The sequence below is a fragment of the Schistocerca americana genome, chromosome 3 (assembly GCF_021461395.2).
Source record: "Schistocerca americana isolate TAMUIC-IGC-003095 chromosome 3, iqSchAmer2.1, whole genome shotgun sequence".
NCBI classification, from domain to species: Eukaryota; Metazoa; Arthropoda; class Insecta; order Orthoptera; family Acrididae; genus Schistocerca; species Schistocerca americana.
The window spans coordinates 349,593,898-349,615,407 of NC_060121.1; the positions used below are offsets into that span (position 1 = coordinate 349,593,898).

Sequence of the window (21,510 nt, forward strand, 5' to 3'; positions counted from 1 at the left end):
AATTTAAGTATCAGGATGACATTTCTGAAATATTTCTATGGAGTGTAGCAATGTATGGAGGTTAAAGAGTTTAGACAAGAAGAGAATAGAAGCTTTTAAATTGTGGTGTTACAGAAGAATGCTGAAGATTAGATGGGTAGCATGTAACTAATGAAGAGGTACTGAATAGAACTGGGGAGACTACAAATTTGTGGCATAACTTGACTAAGAGAAGGGATCGATTGATAGGAGACATTCTGAGACATCAAGGGATCATGAATTTAGTATTGGGGGCAGGGGAGTCATTGAGAGAGATCAAGATATGAATGCAGTGAGAAAATTCAAAAGGATGTAGGTTGCAGTAGATGGGGAGATAAAGAAGCTTGCACAGAATAGAGTAGCACGGAGAGCTGCAACAAGGCTTTGGGCTGAAGACCACAACACTATTACAGAAACCTTCAGCAACTTTGCTGTCGACTGTTGGAGGTCTGTGAGGATCTACACTTTCACAGTGAATTGTTTCTTAATGCTTGTCATTTTGTTGTGCAAATTTACAATCACAAATAACGTTAATTACTGATAAGAGAGGGTTGGTGCTTTGTTCTTTAAGATAATGATCTGAATATTTTCCTAGTAGACTTATCACTCTCTGCTTAAGTGGGGCACTAACCTTCAAGAATACAACTACACTAGAAGCTTCAATGAATGAATGAGACATTACATTAGTCCCAGCAGATGTGGGTTAACCCTTTACTGACCAGTGGGAACAATAGTTCCCACTTATTTGTTTTCGCTGTAAGTTCAGTGGTAATCCATGTTCTCACTTCTAACTTGTGCTACCATCTCTGTTAGTGTGTGCTACAGGCGTCTAAAGCTAGCAAAATGAGGGATGCTCAACTACCGGACCTACGGATAAATGGCTCTAGCGCGTGCCGGCCAAAGATTATATCATTGAGTGTCCGCCATATCTGAATTTGGCGAAAAACGAAGTGTCAAAACACGGATGAAAATGTTTTTCGTTCTGCGCCCTGATAAGTCTTTTATATTGGATGTTCTAGATATCTACACTTCAACATAATGAAGTGTTTCTAATCTAGTGAGAAAAAACAGTGACAGTTCTGCTATGAAATTCCTAAATTCGAGTGTGTTTTGGAAGTTTGACAAGCTGACCTATAAATTGTTTACTATTAATTTTATGAGTGCTTTACTTATTTGCCCATTTTAAAATACTATTTAAGATTCAATGGAGCTCAACAAATTATCTTGGTTGCCAAAGCTTTTAACTACAGGTATAATTCGGAAAATCAAGTGTGGAAAACAGTGAAGACGTGTCTTGAAAAAAAGTTGACATCGTTTGCTTAGGGGTATCTTTACTGACAACAGAAATTACAACTGAACTATTAAAGTATTACTTAGTTATAAACGGAAAAACTGTTATTTTTCTTTATCTGAAGTGATGCATTACCGATCTGCATATATGCTGACACTGTAATTGCAACATTCACTTACGAATTTGGCTCTCTCTTTGATCAGAAATTTAAATGCCATAATTTTATTAACGCCTGTACATGACACAGTGTATTTTAACTGAGTGATAAGGTAGAAGCACCAGTTTTTGACAGTGCTTCAGTCTTCGATACGAGACAAGAAATAGGCCTACATTTAAATGAGACAAACACAAAGGCCAACGTTAAGGCTCCTCTTAAATGCATAACTCGTATCATTTGGAAGTTAAGTGTAGTAATAATATTATATTGGACTGATCCATGATGATGTAGGAAGTGAAGGAACTTGTTGAAAATAACATCGATCACAGCTGTTAATTTTAAGGTTGGGGTGTCTTAAAACTGTAATTTTCCAGTCTGACACCCAAATAATGGCTGGTACCATGGTTTTATTTTAAAATTGAATTCAAAACATGTCAGTGAGCAAAATTAATTAGACTGTGAATTACAACCATGGAATTTTATTTCTGTGAATCTTGGTTCCAGTCTTTGACATGGTGTCAATCACTGGAATGACTGGTTGTCATGATATGGCCCAAGCAAAAAACAAACTTGAAAGTGAAAGCTGTAGAAGTTGGCCAGACAGGCACCCCAATGGCTGCTACAATCTGTGTTAGACAAGGGTGACATTATATTGCAAATTTGGTGCAAAAAGTTCCATATTGTCTGAATTTGTCCTATACTGACAGGACATTCTAGTCCAGTCGATTTTCTTATCTGCAAAAGTACACTAGACAATACCAGTGGTACAAAGGTAGTGCCAAATTACAAACTATCCAGTAACAACAGAAGTATTGCTGGACAATGTACAGTAAATAACATGAGACATTCAGAATTGGTTTGAAGAAATAGAACAGCATTTGGAAAGAGAGTAACATTTTGAAAATAACAAATGACACAAGTAGAGTTTTCAGTTCTTATGAAAGCTCGCTTACTTTTTCTTTTTTTTCTTCTTCCTCTCTCCTCTCCATTCTCAAGGGAAAAATGTGATAAAATAAAAGTGCAAGAAAGTTGTGTACAATGTTTGAAATGATGAAAAAGAAAATCTCACTATGCTTTTAACAGCATATGCTGCTGTAAAGCTTGCTCCTCCTAAGAACATGATTTTCTCCCCTCTCTCTCTCTCTCTCTCTCTCTCTCTCTCTCTCTCTCTCTCTCCCCCCTCCATGTGAAGAGTATTCCTGTAATTATAGCTAATAGCATACCAAGAACATGAGGGTGTCACAGTGGAGATTTGTTTTCTGATACAGACGTCTGATACAACTATTCCACAGCAAAACTTACTTTCAACAGGTGTGGTAGCAGTGCATTCCCATAGGATAACAGAATATTATGTCCTCCAGGAATCACATTGGGTACACCACTTACAGCATAAACTGTACAGCAACTACAATGTTTTGTGAGCAAGTAATACCAGTCAGTATCTTTAATTTTAACATAAGTCTTAACTCCCTTAATTACCTGCTTATAAATGTGCTTGTACTACAGGTTATTGGTAAAGCAAATACTTATTGAATAGGTCTTCACACTTTTAATACTTAGCAGAAATTCTGAAAAAAGTAAATTCTTTTATTACTGTATCACCTCTATGGTGAATTAAGAGGTACTGACTGGTTTCGTTGAACATTTAATAGAAGCCTTTGTTTTACCTGCTATTGATAAAGAGCCATTCCAAGTTCGGTACATTACAATCTCTCGCATTTTTCATTCTGTACACTAATAGTTCTTCTTCTAAATGGTAAATATTGCATTCAGACATTGTCGGTATTAAAGGTAATTCAGGAAATAAATTATATTTAAACCAGAAAATTAAAGGTTCCACATGACACATGAAAAGTACCTTGTTACACACATGTATGTACAGATTCCAAAATGTCTGAATTTGAGTTACAAACTTTTTTAAATAGAAATATGAAGATCACAATACTTTGGGTCTGCAATAAGTCAAACGTAAAATACTTTAGTTCCCTATGGGAAACTTTGTTCTTTACGTGACTCGTGCAACTGCTTTCACTCGTAATGGAAAACTAAATGGTTTATGTTAAAGTTAACTTGCAAAAAGTGTGACCATTGTTACATAATTTCTGTGAAGTAAGATTCCTTAATGTTAATTCCTTCCTTTGTCATTGTAACTTGATAATTTCAGTTCCATATGGGACATATGACCTAAAAAAAAAATGAAATGCTTTTATTACTATGACCAAACAAAATCTTTTTAACATGTAGTACACAGTTCAAATCAGCAAAAAGTGTAACTGTATAATTAAGGTAAATGTTGATGAAAATTAGGTATGTAACATGAATACTGAAATTTCCCAATCCGCAACTTGTGGTCGTGTGGTAGCGTTCTCGCTTCCCGTGCCCGGGTTCGGTTCCCGGCGGGGTCAGGGATTTTCTCTGCCTCGTGATGACTGGGTGTTGTGTGATGTCCTTAGGTTAGTTAGGTTTAAGTAGTTCTAAGTTCTAGGGGACTAATGACCATAGATGTTAAGTCCCATAGTGCTCAGAGCCATTTGAACCATTTTTTGAAATTTCCTAGATTTCCAAGTGTAACTGTAATCACTGTATTCAGTACTTTGTAGTGCTAGAAAGATAATTCTATATGATTATTTGCATTCTCTTCCCCTCCCCCCTCCATCAACACAGGAAAATATAATAGAAAGACCTCCTAGCAAAATAAAGACAAAATTAAGAAAATTAGGTTTTGCCTGAATCAGGCCCCCTTATTCTAGAATGGTTCTAAAGTAATAAGAATGCTTATGATCAATTGGAACATTGTGTTCATTCTAAGAAGTATTAAAACAAGAATTAAGAGAGTAACAATTTTATTGCTCTTATGTTGCAGAGTATCCACAAACATTACTGTTTGAAACATAGGGCCACTGCATACTCCATTAGATCACACCCATTCTGTGATTAAACTGCTTTCTTAAAGTGAAAAATTCAAGTTAACATAGTTATTGAGGGAAATATTTTCTCACACTGAAAGCTATCTGTCAAATAAGTCTCAGAACTTTTTTTCATTAATTTCACACAAATCACCTGTTTTTAATTCAAGTGCATATTTTGTAACACCTAACATCTTAAAATAAGCTTATATAATAAATAATTATAATTTTGTTACAATATCTACACAGGACGTAAAGAGTTAATTTTACTTCAATGTGATTCATCGTTTGAAGTTCATCATTATACAACAACAAATCTATGGACAAAATAGTTTTAAAAAATCTGTCAAAATGTCACACCCATCTGCATGAAATGTCCCAATACATAATCTTTTCCAATTTGAGCACTATACATGATTAAACAATATGAGTTTATTTAACTTCTGCCTTATATGTGATTTGTTGTTTAAAATTTTCTCAGCGGGCTTTTTTTTCCATATGTTTTTAAGCATGTGCAGGAGTACAGGGATGCAATCTTACAAACAAGTTGAGTCTGATGTAAATCCTCAATCCCAATTTCATAATGGTAATCATGACCAAGAGCAGGAGCAGGAAATGGGTAATCTACGAATTTAATTTTAACACAATGCAAAATCTTGGTCTGTATATATTTCTGTCGCATATCCCCAGCAATCACAAACATCTAAAACAGTTTCTGAGTATTCTACAACAGAGTACACGCAGTCACTTGTTTTAAACAGTTTTCCCCAGTTAACAAAATTTACAAATGCATTTTTATTGGACATATTGGGAAAAGCATAGAGAGAAATACATTCTAATGCAGATTTAACATTTCTTGCATGGAGCAGCAATGGAACACCAATGATTTTTAAGCTTTTGATATAATTTTCAGTGTCTGAAAATACCAAGCCAATAAGATTTGTTGTCAAGTCTCAGGGGGCTCTTATACCCTTTACCTAATGGATTTCTAGAGTTCAGAATATCAAAAATCCTATCAATATAATACAAAAATTCTACTGTTGCTTCACTTCCTTTAAAATTTGGATCACAAACCCTCCTCAAAAACTCTATACTATCTGCCACGCTAGAACTCAAAGTTTGTGCAGCTAATGAAACATTCATTTTTTCTATTTACACTACTTATATGTTGTCCTGATAGTTTGTTTGCAAATGTCATACCTTCTTCTTGTTGTATCTTGTTCAACTGCTCAATGAAATCCCATCTAATAATGCCAGTTGGAGACTCAATAGCAGATACTTCTGCTAGAGCATTTCTGGCAAACTTAATCATATGGCACATGTCCAAGATACACTAAACATTGTATTTTTCCACAGGATGAGGAAAGTAGCTTTTAAAATCACCCTTGTAAAAATTTAAAGTACAGCCAAGTGAACGTAAAGTGCTTATATTTACCTTACAGCCATCACATGTGACACACCAAACCCTAATGCCAGAACTATGCAGCCTCTCTAAAGCAGATTTTATCAGTGTGGCCTGATTATTTGCCTGTACACCGTTGATAAAGAAATACGCAATCAGGCATTTAAATTTGCCTTTAATAGAGACGAGCATGAAAACCAGAGCCTCAGATGGCTCTATTACTTCTTTTACTGAGGCACTTCCCCACCAAAGTCTAAAAAACCTGTGTACTGCTTAGTTCCTTGGTCCCAAACTACTTGCTTCCTAATTGCCACACTGTCTACAATTAGACATGAATCGCTGAACTGGTCCCTTACAATGTACTTGAAAACATCTTTTAAGAAGCCAGGTTCACAGTCTACACTTGCCACCCATTTGAAATCAATGGGGCAGAGGCATTAATTTTTTCAGGTATTCATATCCTGCTGGTGAATAAAAGTACACAGTCATCGCAAACATTTTCACATTTGTTGTGTATCTATTACTCTTTGATGAGAGAGAGTTGTTCACTAAATTGCACACTAATTCCACTTGTGTTCCTTTCTGATGATTGAGGAAGTTATGTAACTTCTCAGGAAGATGCCCCTTCTCCTTCAATGAACTTATGTCATCCACTGAAAACACTTTCTTCTTCGAATTTTTTCACGGACACACTTCAGTTTACGTTTTAATTCGTGCACAATGTCTGAGAAGAAAAAAAAAATGCAAGTTTCGGTCGCCTTGTCTTCCATTTATACATTCGACTGTATACCACAATCAATTACTGAAGAACCAACTGCACTCTAAATAAGGAAATAATTTCGTTATATACGATTGAAATAACTCAAGGTTTGATGAAAAAATATTATAAGAAAACGTTGGGGGTGTGAAAACATCCTTATACTAACGTTTTCGACACAATTCGCAGCTTCTGCATTGGATAAGTGGGACATGCTTTCCACGGAAGAATTCTCATTGACAACATTCTCCACGCAATCAGTAGCGTCTGCAATGGGCAAATCGAGCACGGATTCCATGACAGAACGCTAAAAACAAAAATATGGACCTGTATTACACCATTGCTTACAAGGGAACCTCCCCATCGCACCCACCTCAGATTTACACTCCTGGAAATGGAAAAAAGAACACATTGACACCGGTGTGTCAGACCCACCATACTTGCTCCGGACACTGCGAGAGGGCTGTACAAGCAATGATCACACGCACGGCACAGTGGACACACCAGGAACCGCGGTGTTGGCCGTCGAATGGCGCTAATTGCGCAGCATTTGTGCACCGCCGCCGTCAGTGTCAGCCAGTTTGCCGTGGCATACGGAGCTCCATCGCAGTCTTTAACACTGGTAGCATGCCGCGACAGCGTGGACGTGAACCGTATGTGCAGTTGACGGACTTTGAGCGAGGGCGTATAGTGGGCATGCGGGAGGCCGGGTGGACGTACCGCCGAATTGCTCAACACGTGGGGCGTGAGGTCTCCGCAGTACATCGATGTTGTCGCCAGTGGTCGGCGGAAGGTGCACGTGCCCGTCGACCTGGGACCGGACCGCAGCGACGCACGCCAAGACCGTAGGATCCTACGCAGTGCCGTAGGGGACCGCACCGCCACTTCCCAGCAAATTAGGGACACTGTTGCTTCTGGGGTATCGGCGAGGACCATTCGCAACCGTCTCCATGACGCTGGGCTACGGTCCCGCACACCGTTAGGCCGTCTTCCGCTCACGCCCCAACATCGTGCAGCCCGCCTCCAGTGGTGTCGCGACAGGCGTGAATGGAGGGACGAATGGAGACGTGTCGTCTTCAGCAATGAGAGTCGCTTCTGCCTTGGTGCCAATGATGGTCGTATGCGTGTTTGGCGCCGTGCAGGTGAGCGCCACAATCAGGACTGCATACGAACTGCATACGACCGAGGCACACAGGGCCAACACCCGGCATCATGGTGTGGGGAGCGATCTCCTACACTGGCCGTACACCACTGGTGATCGTCGAGGGGACACTGAATAGTGCACGGTACATCCAAACCGTCATCGAACCCATCGTTCTACCATTCCTAGACCGGCAAGGGAACTTGCTGTTCCAACAGGACAATGCACGTCCGCATGTATCCCGTGCCACCCAACGTGCTCTAGAAGGTGTAAGTCAACTACCCTGGCCAGCAAGATCTCCGGATCTGTCCCCCATTGAGCATGTTTGGGACAGGATGAAGCGTCGTCTCACGCGGTCTGCACGTCCAGCACGAACGCTGGTCCAACTGATGCGCCAGGTGGAAATGGCATGGCAAGCCGTTCCACAGGACTACATCCAGCATCTCTACGATCGTCTGCATGGGAGAATAGCAGCCTGCATTGCTGCGAAAGGTGGATATACACTGTACTAGTGCCGACATTGTGCATGCTCTGTTGCTTGTGTCTATGTGCCTGTGGTTCTGTCAGTGTGATCATGTGATGTATCTGACCCCAGGAATGTGTCAATAAAGTTTCCCCTTCCTGGGACAATGAATTCACGGTGTTCTTATTTCAATTTTCAGGAGTGTAGTTATAAGTTGGCACAGTGGATAGGCCTTGAAAAACTGAACACAGATCATTCGAGAAAACAGGAAGAAGTTGTGTGGAACTATGAAAAAATAAGCAAAATATACAAACTGAGTAGTCCATGTGTAAGATATGCAACATCAATGATAGCGTGAGCGTAGAGGTCCCGTTCATTGACCTTGTTATTGAAGTCGCGAGCTATATTTGCTGGATTCATATTGCCCACGGAATACATCTCACGTATTTAATGCACTCCCGTCCAAAGTCGCGAACAGTCAACTGCCAGCCAGGGAGCCTCGTTAGCAGGAATACTCCTCTTCCGTGCGCTGTTGTCGACTGACGTCCTGTGTTTCGATGTTTGTTTATGTGTAGTATCCTCATGCTACGGCGCAGTTACCTCGCATCGGACGGACAGATAATAACTGTCTGAAAATAAAAAAATAAACTATTCACTCGAGGGTAGATTTGAACCAAGGACCTCTTGAGCCGCAGCTGCTCACGCTGACCACCGGACCACGACGCTCCTGAGCTCACTTCCTCCTTGATGTTGCCTATCTTGCACAGGGACTACTCAGTTTGTATATTTTGCTATTTTTTTCATAGTTCCACACAACTTCTTCCTGTTTTCTCGATTGATCTGTGTTCAGTTTTTCAAGGCCTATCCACTGTGCCAACTTATAACTAAATCTGAGGGGGGTGCGATGGGGAGGTTCCCTTGTTAGACCTATGTAGCGTACGAAATAAATTCACAAAAGTAAAAAGCGCACACACAGCAAGGAAAGTAATTAGCTACCTCAAATGGAGAATCATCGTTGTCACTCAAAATCCTAACAACATGTCGTCGTGGCTGTTTATTTGGTGCATCAATTGTGTCGGAAAGTCAAAAACTATGGCACTGCTTCGGGTTTGAAACGTTTCTCCCACGTTCCAGGGCTCACTACGTAATCATCTTGTCGGCTCGCATTCGGGAGGACGACGGTTCAATCCCGTCTCCGGCCATCCTGATTTAGGTTTTCCGTGATTTCCCTAAATCGTTTCAGGCAAATGCTGGGATGGTTCCTTTGAAAGGGCACGGCCGATTTCCTTCCCAATCCTTCCCTAACCCGAGCTTACGCTCCGTCTCTAATGACCCCGTTGTCGACGGGACGTTAAACACTACTAACAACAACAACAACAACATCTTGTCGGAACCGGTTTCCGCAAAGAAAACTGCAAGACGTAGGATTAAAATCTTTCCGCTTCACGGAAGTAATCCATGTCTTTAGTAGCTCTGGGTGCTTTAGAGGAAACCTGTTCAAAAACATCGAATTAGCAAACGCACCAAGTCTGTATTTTGATCGTATTGTATCGGTAGTCGTATTACCTGTGAAATGGTAAGTCACTCTCCTTACTCCATCGTTTCGTACAATTGAAAGCGGAACAAGAAATCACCATTTCGATAGTCCGTAATTCCTTATGCACCGTACAGACCGAGAGAAACTTCTTGCCAAATTCGAATATGGTGGGCAATACAGACCACAGTAATCAGCTGGTAGAGCCATCTAACGGTAGGTCCGGTAGTTGAGCATCCCTCATTTTGCTAGCTTTAGATGCCTGTGAGTGTGCTAACTACGTGTAGATTGTCAACGGTTAGGCGAAAGCTGTTGTATTTCTAGCTTGTTAGTCAATCAATGCAGAAGCGCGGTTCCCGCGTGAAAACGAGTCGCTGTTTCGACCGCTACAGAATTTTTTTGGATAGTGTTCTTTCCTTTTGCGTGTGAAGTGACTTGTGTTGTATTTATCTACTTTTATATTTATGAGGGAGATAGTGTTCATGCATATTTGCTGGATTTGACTGAAAATTACATAAATATTACAAGGTAAGTTAGTGGGAACTATTTTTCCCACTGAACTTGTGTGAAGTGCAATCATAGTTATTGTTTGTTTCTTATTGTTTAGAATACCTGGACCGACACCAGAAGAGGTTTTCAGAATTTTGTATGCTTTACCAGAAGATGTAGAAGATTCAGATATCGATGCTGACTCTGATGATGATTCTGAATCACCAAATACCTCTCAGATTTTGGACGAAAATAGTGATAACGTTATTGTTTCAAATGAAGACAACTGTTTCAATCTGACAATAGACACTAGTGAAATTGGGAACATGTCTCCTTGTCAAGCAAGTGTATCCGATTCAACCCCAGAAACAGCTGCTGCAACATTTTCTTCTAGTGAAAAAATGTGGAATGAGAATATTTACTATTTTGAAAATCGTCCACTGAAATTAGAAGAAACCGCAGAAAATATTGCAAATTTCTCAAAGTCTGATAAAGAAATAAAATATTTCGAGTCTATATTTACAGAAGAGCTGTTGCTTCATATTTGCAATCAGACGAACTTATATGCAAGGCAGGAAAGGTGTGTTGTGAAGGCAGGGAAGAAAACAACCAAAGTATCTTCCAACTGGCAGGACATTACTGTTCCTGAGCTAAAAGCTTTTTTGGGAATGCTTATTTTGATGGGTGTTCATCAGCTTCCACAACTCGGAAATTATTGGAGCAGTGATCCTATTCTTGGAGTAACTGCTATCTCATTGGTCATGGCAAAGCTTCGAGACAAAAAAATTGTTGAGAACCTGCATTGCAATGACAACAGCACGCGTGTCAAAAAAGAGAAGCCGGGTTATGACAAGTTACACAAAATTCGACCTGTCATCAGAGTAATATCAAATAAGCTTTGTAAAGTCTACGAACCATCTTCTGTTTTAGCAGTAGACGAATGTATGGTGGCCTTCAAAGGACGGTCAACACTCAAACAATATATGCCAATGAAACCAGTGAAGCGTGGATATAAAGTGTGGTGCTTAGCTGATGCTAGTCCTCGGTTCATCATAAATTTCGACATCTACATTGGAAAAAGAGATACAAATGATACATCCGAATTTACTTTGGGTGAAGAAGTTGTGCTTACTCTAACAAAGGCAATGGATGACAGCAAAAGGCTGGTAGCTTTTGACAATTATTTTACAACAGTATGAATAATGGAAGAGTTACAGTCTCATGGACTTTATGGCATCGAAAGTGTTCGTCCAAACAGGAAGGATTTGCCTGATATGCTGAAAAAAAAAATTCCAAGCTTAGCAGGGGAGAATTCGAATTTGCTGTCAGGTCATGTGTTGCAGCAGTGAAGTGGCAGGATAGTAAACCTGTTTGTATATTATCAAATTACCATAATCTCAAACACATTACAACTGTTTTGAGAAGAAACAAAGATGGAAGCAGAAGTGAAGTATTCTGCCCATTGGCTGTGGCAGAGTATAATAAAATAATGGGAGGAGTGGATAGATTTGATCAGCTGCATGAACGGTATGCTGTAGGCCATCGTTCATGGAAGTGGTGGCACAGACTGTTTTTCTTTCTTGTAGATTTGGCAGTTGTCAATTCCTACATTATGTGGAAGCTACAGAAGACAGAAGCAGACCAGCTAACATTTAGATTGTACTTGGCAAGGCAGCTTATCTCTGGCTTCTCAAGTCGTAAGAGAAGAGTAAGCCCCGTTCATTTTCAAACACCAAAAAGAGGTGTGCCTGGAGTACCAGATGAAGTTTGTCTGGAGAAAGTTGGAACTCACTTCCCTACAAAAGGTACAACAAACAGAAGATGCCGCCAATGTAGCACCAAGAACAAAGAAAAGAGAACAAAGATAATGTGTAGCAACTGTCATGTACCTTTGTGTGTAGCACCATGCTTCTATAAGTTCCATAGTACATCACCTTTGTGAACTCAAAGGACAATACGAACTAATACAATACAAATATAAATGTAATGTTTGAGTTTTTGCACAAAAAAAAAATAAAGGAAATAATTTTTTTTTAAATTAACAAGTGAAGTTACTCCAGAGTTTGGTGGGAACAACAGTTCCCACTAATTTTTTTATACTCGTAGACTAAACTCTTACTTTAAAGATTTAAACTATGATTTTATGAACGGTTTCTTAGCCCAATAAAGTGTTCATAGAAAGTCTACAACTTCCGGAAATAATTTGGTCACTAAAGAGTTAAAATGTTCTGTCACCTGAATATTGTGTACTAATGCCTAAAAATAATCCCTCACTTTTCAAGTTTAACTAAGTCTGTGCCAATGAAGAAATACGGGCACATATTGACTCAGCTGCAATAAAAGAGAGAGAGAGAGAGAGAGAGAGACACAGACAGGACAGTTGTATTGACTGGTTATAATTAAAGTGCAGCTGCTCACAGAGGTCCAGTGTGTGCTGCAATTATCGTATCCATCCTAAACTTCGTAGCTATTCTAATGTGTTGTTAGTTCTCATTTTGGCCATCATGTACAAATCTGGCACTCTATATGCAAGAAAGAAATATAAAAATGTTTAGATTTATAATGAATTGGGAATGGGACACTAGCAGAAAAGGTCGAAAAAGCAAGAAAGCAAATGTTAATTTTACTATTAACCGCTGCTTACACAATTTGAGCAGCGGAGACACCGATGAGATGCTGCATTCTTAAAACAATGTGATCAACAGTTGCTTGCAACAGTTCCAGTGGAATCTGAGCAACGTGTTCCTGTATACTGGCGTTCAGATCAGGTAGAGACCAAACGAGTCCCTGCTAAATATTCTTTTAGTTATCACTAGAGCCAAATCACATGGGTTCAGATCATATGATTTGCAGGCCACGCATCTGGAAAATCTATGGAGATAACATGTTTGTATAAGGTTGCATTAACCCTTTCATAGCCCGTGGGGGATATTCTTCCCACTAAACATATTTCTTTAAAGCGTTTAAGGGAATGTGTGTTACCACTTCTGTATGCTTCTGGCATCTAGTGGCTGTTCGTTGCACCAGCTGTAGTTTCTGTTGTTGTGAAATAAGCCTTCAGGACTGTGGGAAGTATATATCCCACCAAACAGTGTTTCAATGGTTATTGGGAAGGGTTCACCAATGTAGTTCCTGGAAGGGGCTTGGCAAGTATACTTACCACAAAATTAATGTCATTTGCGGTCCTTGGGAAGCATACTTACTACAATCTCAAAGCTTTTGGGAATAAAGTTTTACCTCCTCTGTCTACAGCTGACATCTTGTGATAGTACAATGCACCAAGTGTATGAAACTGCTACAACAATCAATTTCTGTTTGTTGTTGTAACACATTGCTTCGCTTCTGCAATATACATTATTGTGACCTGTTATCAACTCATATCTTTATTGCGTGATTAAGTTTCAAGGATTGTTTTCACATTGTGGTAAGTAAACTTTAATATTGGTAACAAGTATTTTTTAAATAATGTAACAGAAAACATAAAACAATGTTGATTATTTTTTTGTGTGTAATGGCAACACACGACAACACACAAAAGGGAAGTGGGAAATGCGTTTACCACCAGTTTTAATACCACACACAGTGCCATGGTGATATAAATACCACAATAGTTTTTGGTCCTAAATCACAAAAATTAAATTATCAAAAAATACAGTAGTTGATCACACTTCTAACTTGATAGCAAAAAAAATGGATCTTCGCAGAGTTGCTACAAAAAATGCACCCGCAAAAGGGTTAAGCATATCTTTGACTGAGCATGCGACATGAGGTGTTACCACATTTTGCATAAAAGCAGTGGTTTCCACACATCTGCATTCTTCCAAAGCATAAATCACATACTGTACAAGGAGATTTCGATAACGTGCAGACATCACGGTACACCATAAAGCCCTTCTGGGTGTATTCCCTTCAAAAAATTTCCATACTGTCAACCATGGGATGGACAATTCTACGATATTGCACGAGCACTAGCACTACCCAGGACACTTCCCGAGTGGTCAGTTACAGCGACAGCAACCTCATGTATGATTTCCACCAGGATGGGACGCTTTCCTCTCACATGTGCCACACAAAGCTCACCCTTATTTTCGAATTTCATAATCGTCATTTTTAAACCATTTAATGACAACCGATCTGTCCTCAGATCTTTCAGTCAGTGATGCTCTCAATTGGTGCCATTCACATAAAACTGTTTCACTAACATGGCACCATCTCTCTTCTCAATAGCCACACTGTTTACTCATGTTATGACTTGCCAAATGACAATGTGGGTGTCATGCAAACAGTGCACAGCACCAGATTTGCACCTGGTGGCCATAATTAGAATTAATGAACTAATTTTTTCCAGCTTAAATCAGCTTTGCTTTAACGCATTAGCACACCTATCAAGTTTCACTGCCATACAATAATTACAACCCGCACTGGACCTCTACGAATAGCAGAACTTTAATTGCACTCTGTAGCTAACAGAAAGGGGCCATGTGCATGGAAAGAGTGGTTGCCTTAACTATAGCCATCTGGACATGGTCCCTCCACATGAAGGTTTCGAAGAGGCCTTTCTACAGAGTGACCTACATGCAAGACTGGTTTGATGCAGCTCCCCATCCCCGCATAGCTACTACAACCTACACCCATTTGCACCTGCCTATTCTAGTAGAACCTTGGTGTGTGTCTAGTGTTTTTACCCCACACACATCCTTCCATGTCAAATTGGTAGTTCCTTGATGGCTCTGAATGTATTCTATCAACTGATCCCTTCTTTTGGTCAATTTGAAGAAGGAAAAAAATCAAAACTTGCACATAGGCACTTCTGCAGGTGGAACTATATAAATTTAAAAATATTTTTGCAATTTTGACTGGTTTTATTTTCATTTTAAATCTACTCGAAAAGGAGGACATAGATGTTCCAATAATTCAGATACTATAAATGTTGCTGGACAAGGAGTGAATTTTCTGTAAGAAAAGGTTTTGTACCCTTTCAGACAATCTGGCTACCTGCAGTTGGCCAGGAAACTTGGGAAGTTCAGATGGGTGGATCAAGCTGACTGCTGCTTCCCATTTCCTACAAAAATTTTTGATACAAAATTTTTCAGAAATTACCTTCGTCAGATGGATTAGATATGCAAAGAAGAGAATAATCATATAATACTGTTGTCTTTACAATGCATGAGAATAGAATATCACATTCTTTATGATAAATTGTGTGTAAAACTAGATATGTGTTCAGTAGGCTATAACAGTATTAAACTATTAGAAAGGTTTGACGAGCACAGTTGAATTTAAAGTACCACAAATATTGTTAGTTTTAAAAGAGAGAGCAGGCAAAATAGAATATATTAAGAACACTGAAATACGTATTTTTTATATGGAACACAAAAAAATGACTCTGGCCAGAGATATTAAAAGAAACATTTTATTGACATTAACCTTGTCGTAATTCATAATAATAATCATTTTCATACAGAAAATAGCTTCTTAAAAAAAAAAAAAAAATCCTTTTGACATAAGAAAGTGAAGGTTGCTGTGAACGTGTTTCATCAGGCAGTTTCTAACAGGACTTGGCATGCTCTTTTCTTTGGGCTGATGAACTGCCTTATCCAGCCAGTTATAAGAAAAAACAAAGAGTTTAATGTGAGCTCAGGCTTTTTCCACACTAACAAAGATATTAAAAAAAAAATAAAAAATGAAATAAAATCCTGGGACTGGATTTGCAGTCTGGTACGTCGCCAACCCACATTATTCAGACATAACTAAGCATAATTTTTTTTTACTGATTACAAACTCAATAGTATTCTTACACAAAATGCTTTTGTATGTACCACAAGTGTTCTTTTTTGTCAAATGAGCAGCATCTGAGGTTTTTCATAGCCTTCTGCGACAGTACTGTAAACACTTATTTGGAGTGTCCATATCCATAACTCCATGTCAGCTGGCCCCTACTTGCATGTTGCCTTCTGTGGTAGTACAAGATAAATAACAGAAGGGAGTGCACTAACCAGAAACTCCAAGTTAACATGATCTACATCTACAAAAATACTCTATGATCCATCGTACAGTGTGTGGCATAGGTACTCTGTACCACTAGTAGTCATTTCCTTTCCTGTTCCACTCGTAAACAGAACGTGGGAAAAAAATTTGCCTCCGTATGAGCCCTATTTCTCATATCTTATCTTCTTTGTCCTTACGCACACTGTATGTTGATGGCAGTAGAATTGTTTGTCCTTCAGCTTCAAATGCCGCTTCTCTAAATTTTCTCGAAATAACCTCACCCTCCTTCAAGGGATTCTCATTTGAGTTCCCGAAGAATTTTTGTTAACACTCATGTGTTGTCTGAACCTACCAGTAACTAATATAGCAGCCCACCTCTGAATTGCTTAGATGTATTCCTTCAATCTGACCTGGTACAGATCACAAATACTTGAGTAGTACTCAAGAATAGGTTGCACTAGTGTCCTATATGTGGTCTCCTTTACAGGTGAACCAGTCGTTTCTAAAATTCTCCCTATAAACCAAAGTTGACCATTTGCCTTCCCAATCACAGTTCACACATGTTCGTTCCATTTCATATCGCTTTGCAACATTACATCTGGATATTTTAACAATTTGACTGTCAAGCAGGTCAGTAATACTAAAACCGAACAGTACATGTTTGATCTTCATACTCATCCACATGAACTTACATTTTTCCACATGTAGCACTAGCTGCTATTCATCACACCAACTGGAAATTTTGTCTAAGTCGTTTTGTATTTTTCTGCAGTCACTCAACTTTGGCACCATAACTTGCATCATTGGAAAATAACCGCAGACTACTGTCCACCCTGTCTGCCAAATCATTTATGTATATAGAGAACAACAGCAGTCTATCACACTTCCCTGCGGCACACCTGACGATACCCTTGCCTCTGATGAACACTCGCCATCAAGGACAACATATTGGTTTCTATTACTTTAGAAGTCTTGCATATCTGTTAACTTATTCCATATGCTCATACCTTCATTAACATCCTACAATGGGGCTCCCTGCCAAATGCTTACTAGAGATACGAAATCTGCAAGTTGTCCTTCGTCAATTGTTAGCAATAGATCATGAGAAAAGGGCAAGGTGAGTTTTACATGGACGATGCTTTCAAAAACCATGCTGATTCCTGGGTATAAGCTTTTCAGTCTCAAGAAAGTGTAATATACTCGAACTGAGAATATGTTCAAGGATTCTGCAGCAAACCAAAGTTAAGGGTATTGGTCTGTAATTTTGCAGGTCTGTTCTTTTACCCTTCCTATGTACTAGAGTCACCTGCACTTTTTTCCAGTCGGTTGGGTCTTTGTACTGAGAGGGAGATTCACGGTAGAGGGCCTATTCCGTAGAGTACTCTCTGTAAACTCGAACTGGGATTCCATCCGGACCTGGTGATTTATGTGCTTCCAAATCTTTCAGTTGTTTGTGCAATGATCAAATGAGAATATGTTTGCATGACTCTCCAGTGCGAAAGATTTGTTGAATGTGAAATTTAAAACTTAAGCTTTCATTTTGCTATGTTCAACTGCCACATCTCACTGGTCAACAACGAACTAAATGGAAGCCTTAGACCGCTTATAACAGGCTCTACGGTAATGTGGTTCTGAATTATTTTGTTACTTCTAATGGATGGTGCAATCTACAATCACTTAATGTCTATATACACCTTGTGCAACTTTATGTCAAAAAGCATTCTGAAACACTACAGTGCTTTAACTGTGAATTGGACAACTGCTAGAAGGGTGTTGCAGGGAGCAAGCTCGGCCTCTCATGAAACAACAGGGTGAGGCACTGTGGGGGTGAGCAAGCCCTGCCTGCCACCTCCAACATAAGCACCGTAACAAGTGCTTCATGCTGCCACAAAGGCAGAAATCGTAGACAGATGTAAAGATTGCCTGAATGACGTTCATAATCGAAACTGAATAAGTCTTGTGCATTGATATGTTTATTAAAGATCCTAACTGCACAACAGTGGCTACCTCACTCAGAATTGTCAGTCACGTAATACTGGCTGAAGCCTTCAGACATCTACTGATTCAATCTAGTGTGCCAATTAACCAACTTACAGTTAACACACTATCTCCTATTTCTTCAGTGTTAGTACTATTAAAACTAAATGGTAAAGTGGTTATGGTGAAACTAGCAGTAAAATAATCAAATGTTTATCAGTGAGCTTTGTGATATATTATGTAACGAATCATTTCACTGTAGTGTTTTCCCCAGATACGTGATCATGTTCAAGTATGCAGTCAATTATTTAAAAATATTTTGGGGTTCTCTGGTCATTGTGTTAAAACCGTGATAAAGGAAGACAAGGGGGAAATAATTTATAAAAATCTCTGAGGAACATTTTGTCTTCCTGCCAAGAGAATGCGATGTCATTTTAATCAAGTTTCACATTCCTTATTCACACAAAACAGCTAAGCTATTCATCTTAGGTCCAGACATCTATAAGTTATACGAAGCATAGCTCATTCAAAACCAATTATGATACGCAGCTCTATCACCAGGTTCTCAGGAAACACTTCAAGAAGTTTTCACTTCCCTAATACATGTGCAACTTGTGACCTAATGTGTGTTTTATAGCGCATAGTTGTACTATACTTTGCACCTTCCCATTGGTGATACTTCACAAAGTTTCATGTGTTTGTAGCATCAGGACATGGCAGGATGTGGTGGATACAAGATCATGTTGTGTCTGGAAAAAGTTGTTACATCACTCTGAAAAGGCCTGCAGATTTGAAAAGAGTCTTGCGCAGGACAAAACAAGAATCACATAGTGCTTAAAGTACTTGTTTAGTTTGTATTAATACCTATTTTGGAACAGTCAGTTTGAAATTCGTAGTGTCTGGTCAGCCTTGTGTCACATTTTCGCATTATCAAGAAAAGTAGTAATACCAAAGCAAGTAAACCAATCAACGTTATCTCCATGAAGCCTGAAGGTTTTTAGTATGGGGCAAGTGTAAGTGACCAATATTTGTATAAACACATTAAAAACCAACACCCTCTCTTTGCTAAAGATATCAAAAATTTGTTTTCCTTCCTAAGGCTCACCGGCCATTTGACCATCTCCTGTGCGGATGCACAAACAGTGCCCGAACTCTTACGGGAATCAACAAAAAGCCAAGTAATGAGTATAATGGGCAGGGGCACTATGAATATAGTGCGGGACAATAAGTTGGGAATGTGGGTCTCACGAGAGGCGTGCCAGAGATAACTCCTTGCAGTCGCACTATCCTCTGTGGCTCATATGGATAGAGCGTCTGCCTTGTAAGCAGGAGATCCTGGAGTCTCGGTCAGGGCACACATTTTCAACTGTCCCCGTTGACTTATATCAACGCCTGTATGCAGCTAGGGGTATTCATTTCATTCTAACGAGCTGCATGGGCACCAATGGTATCTGTTCTTTCGGACATGTCCGAAAGAACAGATACCATCTTCATATATAAGTAAACTTAGTAACTACAAGGTTAGTATAGGAATGATACAATCCAATTAAAAAGTAGAATAATCATACTGGTTGTAATTTTTATAATTATGACTTAGCATAAGGAAAGAAAAGATCCATAATCAAAATGCTACTATCTTAAACAAATAGAGAATTGTAGGGCAAAGGAAAAATACACATATTATTAGTGCCTACAATTAAGTAATACCTACAGTATTTACAATAGTATCTCAGGAAATAAAGGATATAACACTGGTTTGGTAACAAACCAAGGCAAGCATGTTAAGCAAACAGCATGGACCCCATACTTTCAATTAATGGTACTCAGTTCTGTCATTTTGGAACTGTCTTCATTTCAGTCGTGTTCTTGATAATTACTCTGCTATCCCTGGTTCACATATTTCGCAATACTGGAATGGTTTCACAAATGTTTACTAAGACTGCTGTCAGTACTGAGACTACGAAAATGCATACAACCTGACTGAGAATATCTTGCCATGGAGAAGTGTACAACTTACCTCGTAACAGACCAGTTCTGCTATACCTGAAACCAAGGCCTCACCTTCTGCCACAGGCTACGTCTTTGCACAGAGACTGCAAATGAGGATGAAGTGTTTAAAATGCCTGTCTGAGAACTATATATAATGTAACTTAAGTACTTATTGAACAACAAATCACTGACAGCCCACATTTTACGAACCAGCATCAGACTTATTTTTGCGGCATGTGTACATGCAGTCTGCCATGAGAATTTTTCATGTTGGTGCATGAAGTGACATGGATTCTAAGTAATTAGTTGTACAATATGTAGTTAAAGTTACAACGTGTGTGGTTCTCTGATACGCACTTTAAACAAACTTTCCCTGTTTGATATGCATCATGTCAGTGTTTATAAGTGGCCTGGTGGATTAATACACATGCTACATGTGTTGCGACATGTTGCATATTATTTATCTGTCTGCTGCTTGGTGACTAAAAAATTAAAAGCGGCCAGTAGCAAACAAATGTAAAAGCAGTAGAGCCTGATAGTTTCATTTGGAAAATTGTGAAAAGCTTTTGAGATGAGAAAAAAGATTATTAAAAATGTGCTGGATGAGTATGTATGAAACAAGATAGAGAAAAGATAATTTGATAACAGTATCAGATATGGGCATTTCTCTCATCCAAGAATCTCGAGGGTGTCAAGGCATCTCAAGAGAATAACAGTGCTGCACTCTTGAATGCGCATGTGCATCACGATGTTTTGTTAGTATTACATGGTGTAGTAAATCGCCAAAACTGGTAGCCAAATAAAATAAGTTTGGAAACTAGACAGCTGGAAGATGTTTGATTTGACATTCTGTATCGAACACCTCAATCCCGCAACCATTTCTGAAAAGATGGACTTACAGAGGTCTTTCATATAGTCTCTTAAGTTTAGTGATCAGGCTCAAATAAAATGTCAGTTTTTCCGTCATACACTTTATGGTATTTACATCTTCTAAAAGCTTCCTCTTGTATCCTTCATCAAAGAAAGGGAGCTAGACTTGGGGTGACAACTTATTCTCTCATACAGCAAGAAGTCTGCCGCTTCTTGTGGCTCTCTCAATGTATAACCATAACTTAAGAACCATGCTTATTTGCAATATTCTCAATCTTATCAACCTATGCATATTTGTAATATGAGTAAACTGTAAAGCAGGATCAACAGAACTCAAAATTATCTGAAGCAAATAGTACAGTCAGTTGCGTGGCAAACTACAGAAGCTCAAACAGACAGCAAAAAATAGCTGAAATTCTAAACAACATTCTTTGGAATTACTTACACTGATGACTTGCTTGATGTTTGCTTAATGACAATGTACGAGGATTCTCTTCATGAGAAGTGCTAACATCACTGGCATCATTT

General features: G+C 39.0%; 1 protein-coding gene across 1 annotated transcript; it reads left to right on the forward strand.

The window, feature by feature from the left end:
* Positions 1 to 2,009: 2,009 nt before the first annotated feature.
* On the forward strand, positions 2,010 to 11,357 carry LOC124606076 (piggyBac transposable element-derived protein 4-like). Its single transcript, XM_047138040.1, has 2 exons — positions 2,010 to 2,107; positions 10,277 to 11,357. The coding sequence occupies exons 1-2, from the start codon at positions 2,010 to 2,012 to the stop codon at positions 11,355 to 11,357; spliced, it is 1,179 nt and encodes a 392-aa protein (XP_046993996.1).
* Positions 11,358 to 21,510: the final 10,153 nt, after the last annotated feature.

What these genes read in the sequence shown, in the direction of transcription:
- LOC124606076 (XM_047138040.1), top strand. Translation starts at nt 2,010, where the DNA reads ATGATATGGCCCAAGCAAAAAACAAACTTGAAAGTGAAAGCTGTAGAA. An exon ending in ACAATCTGTGTTAGACAAGG is followed by an intron (nt 2,108 to 10,276) that starts GTGACATTATAT and finishes CTTATTGTTTAG; the next exon opens with AATACCTGGACCGACACCAG.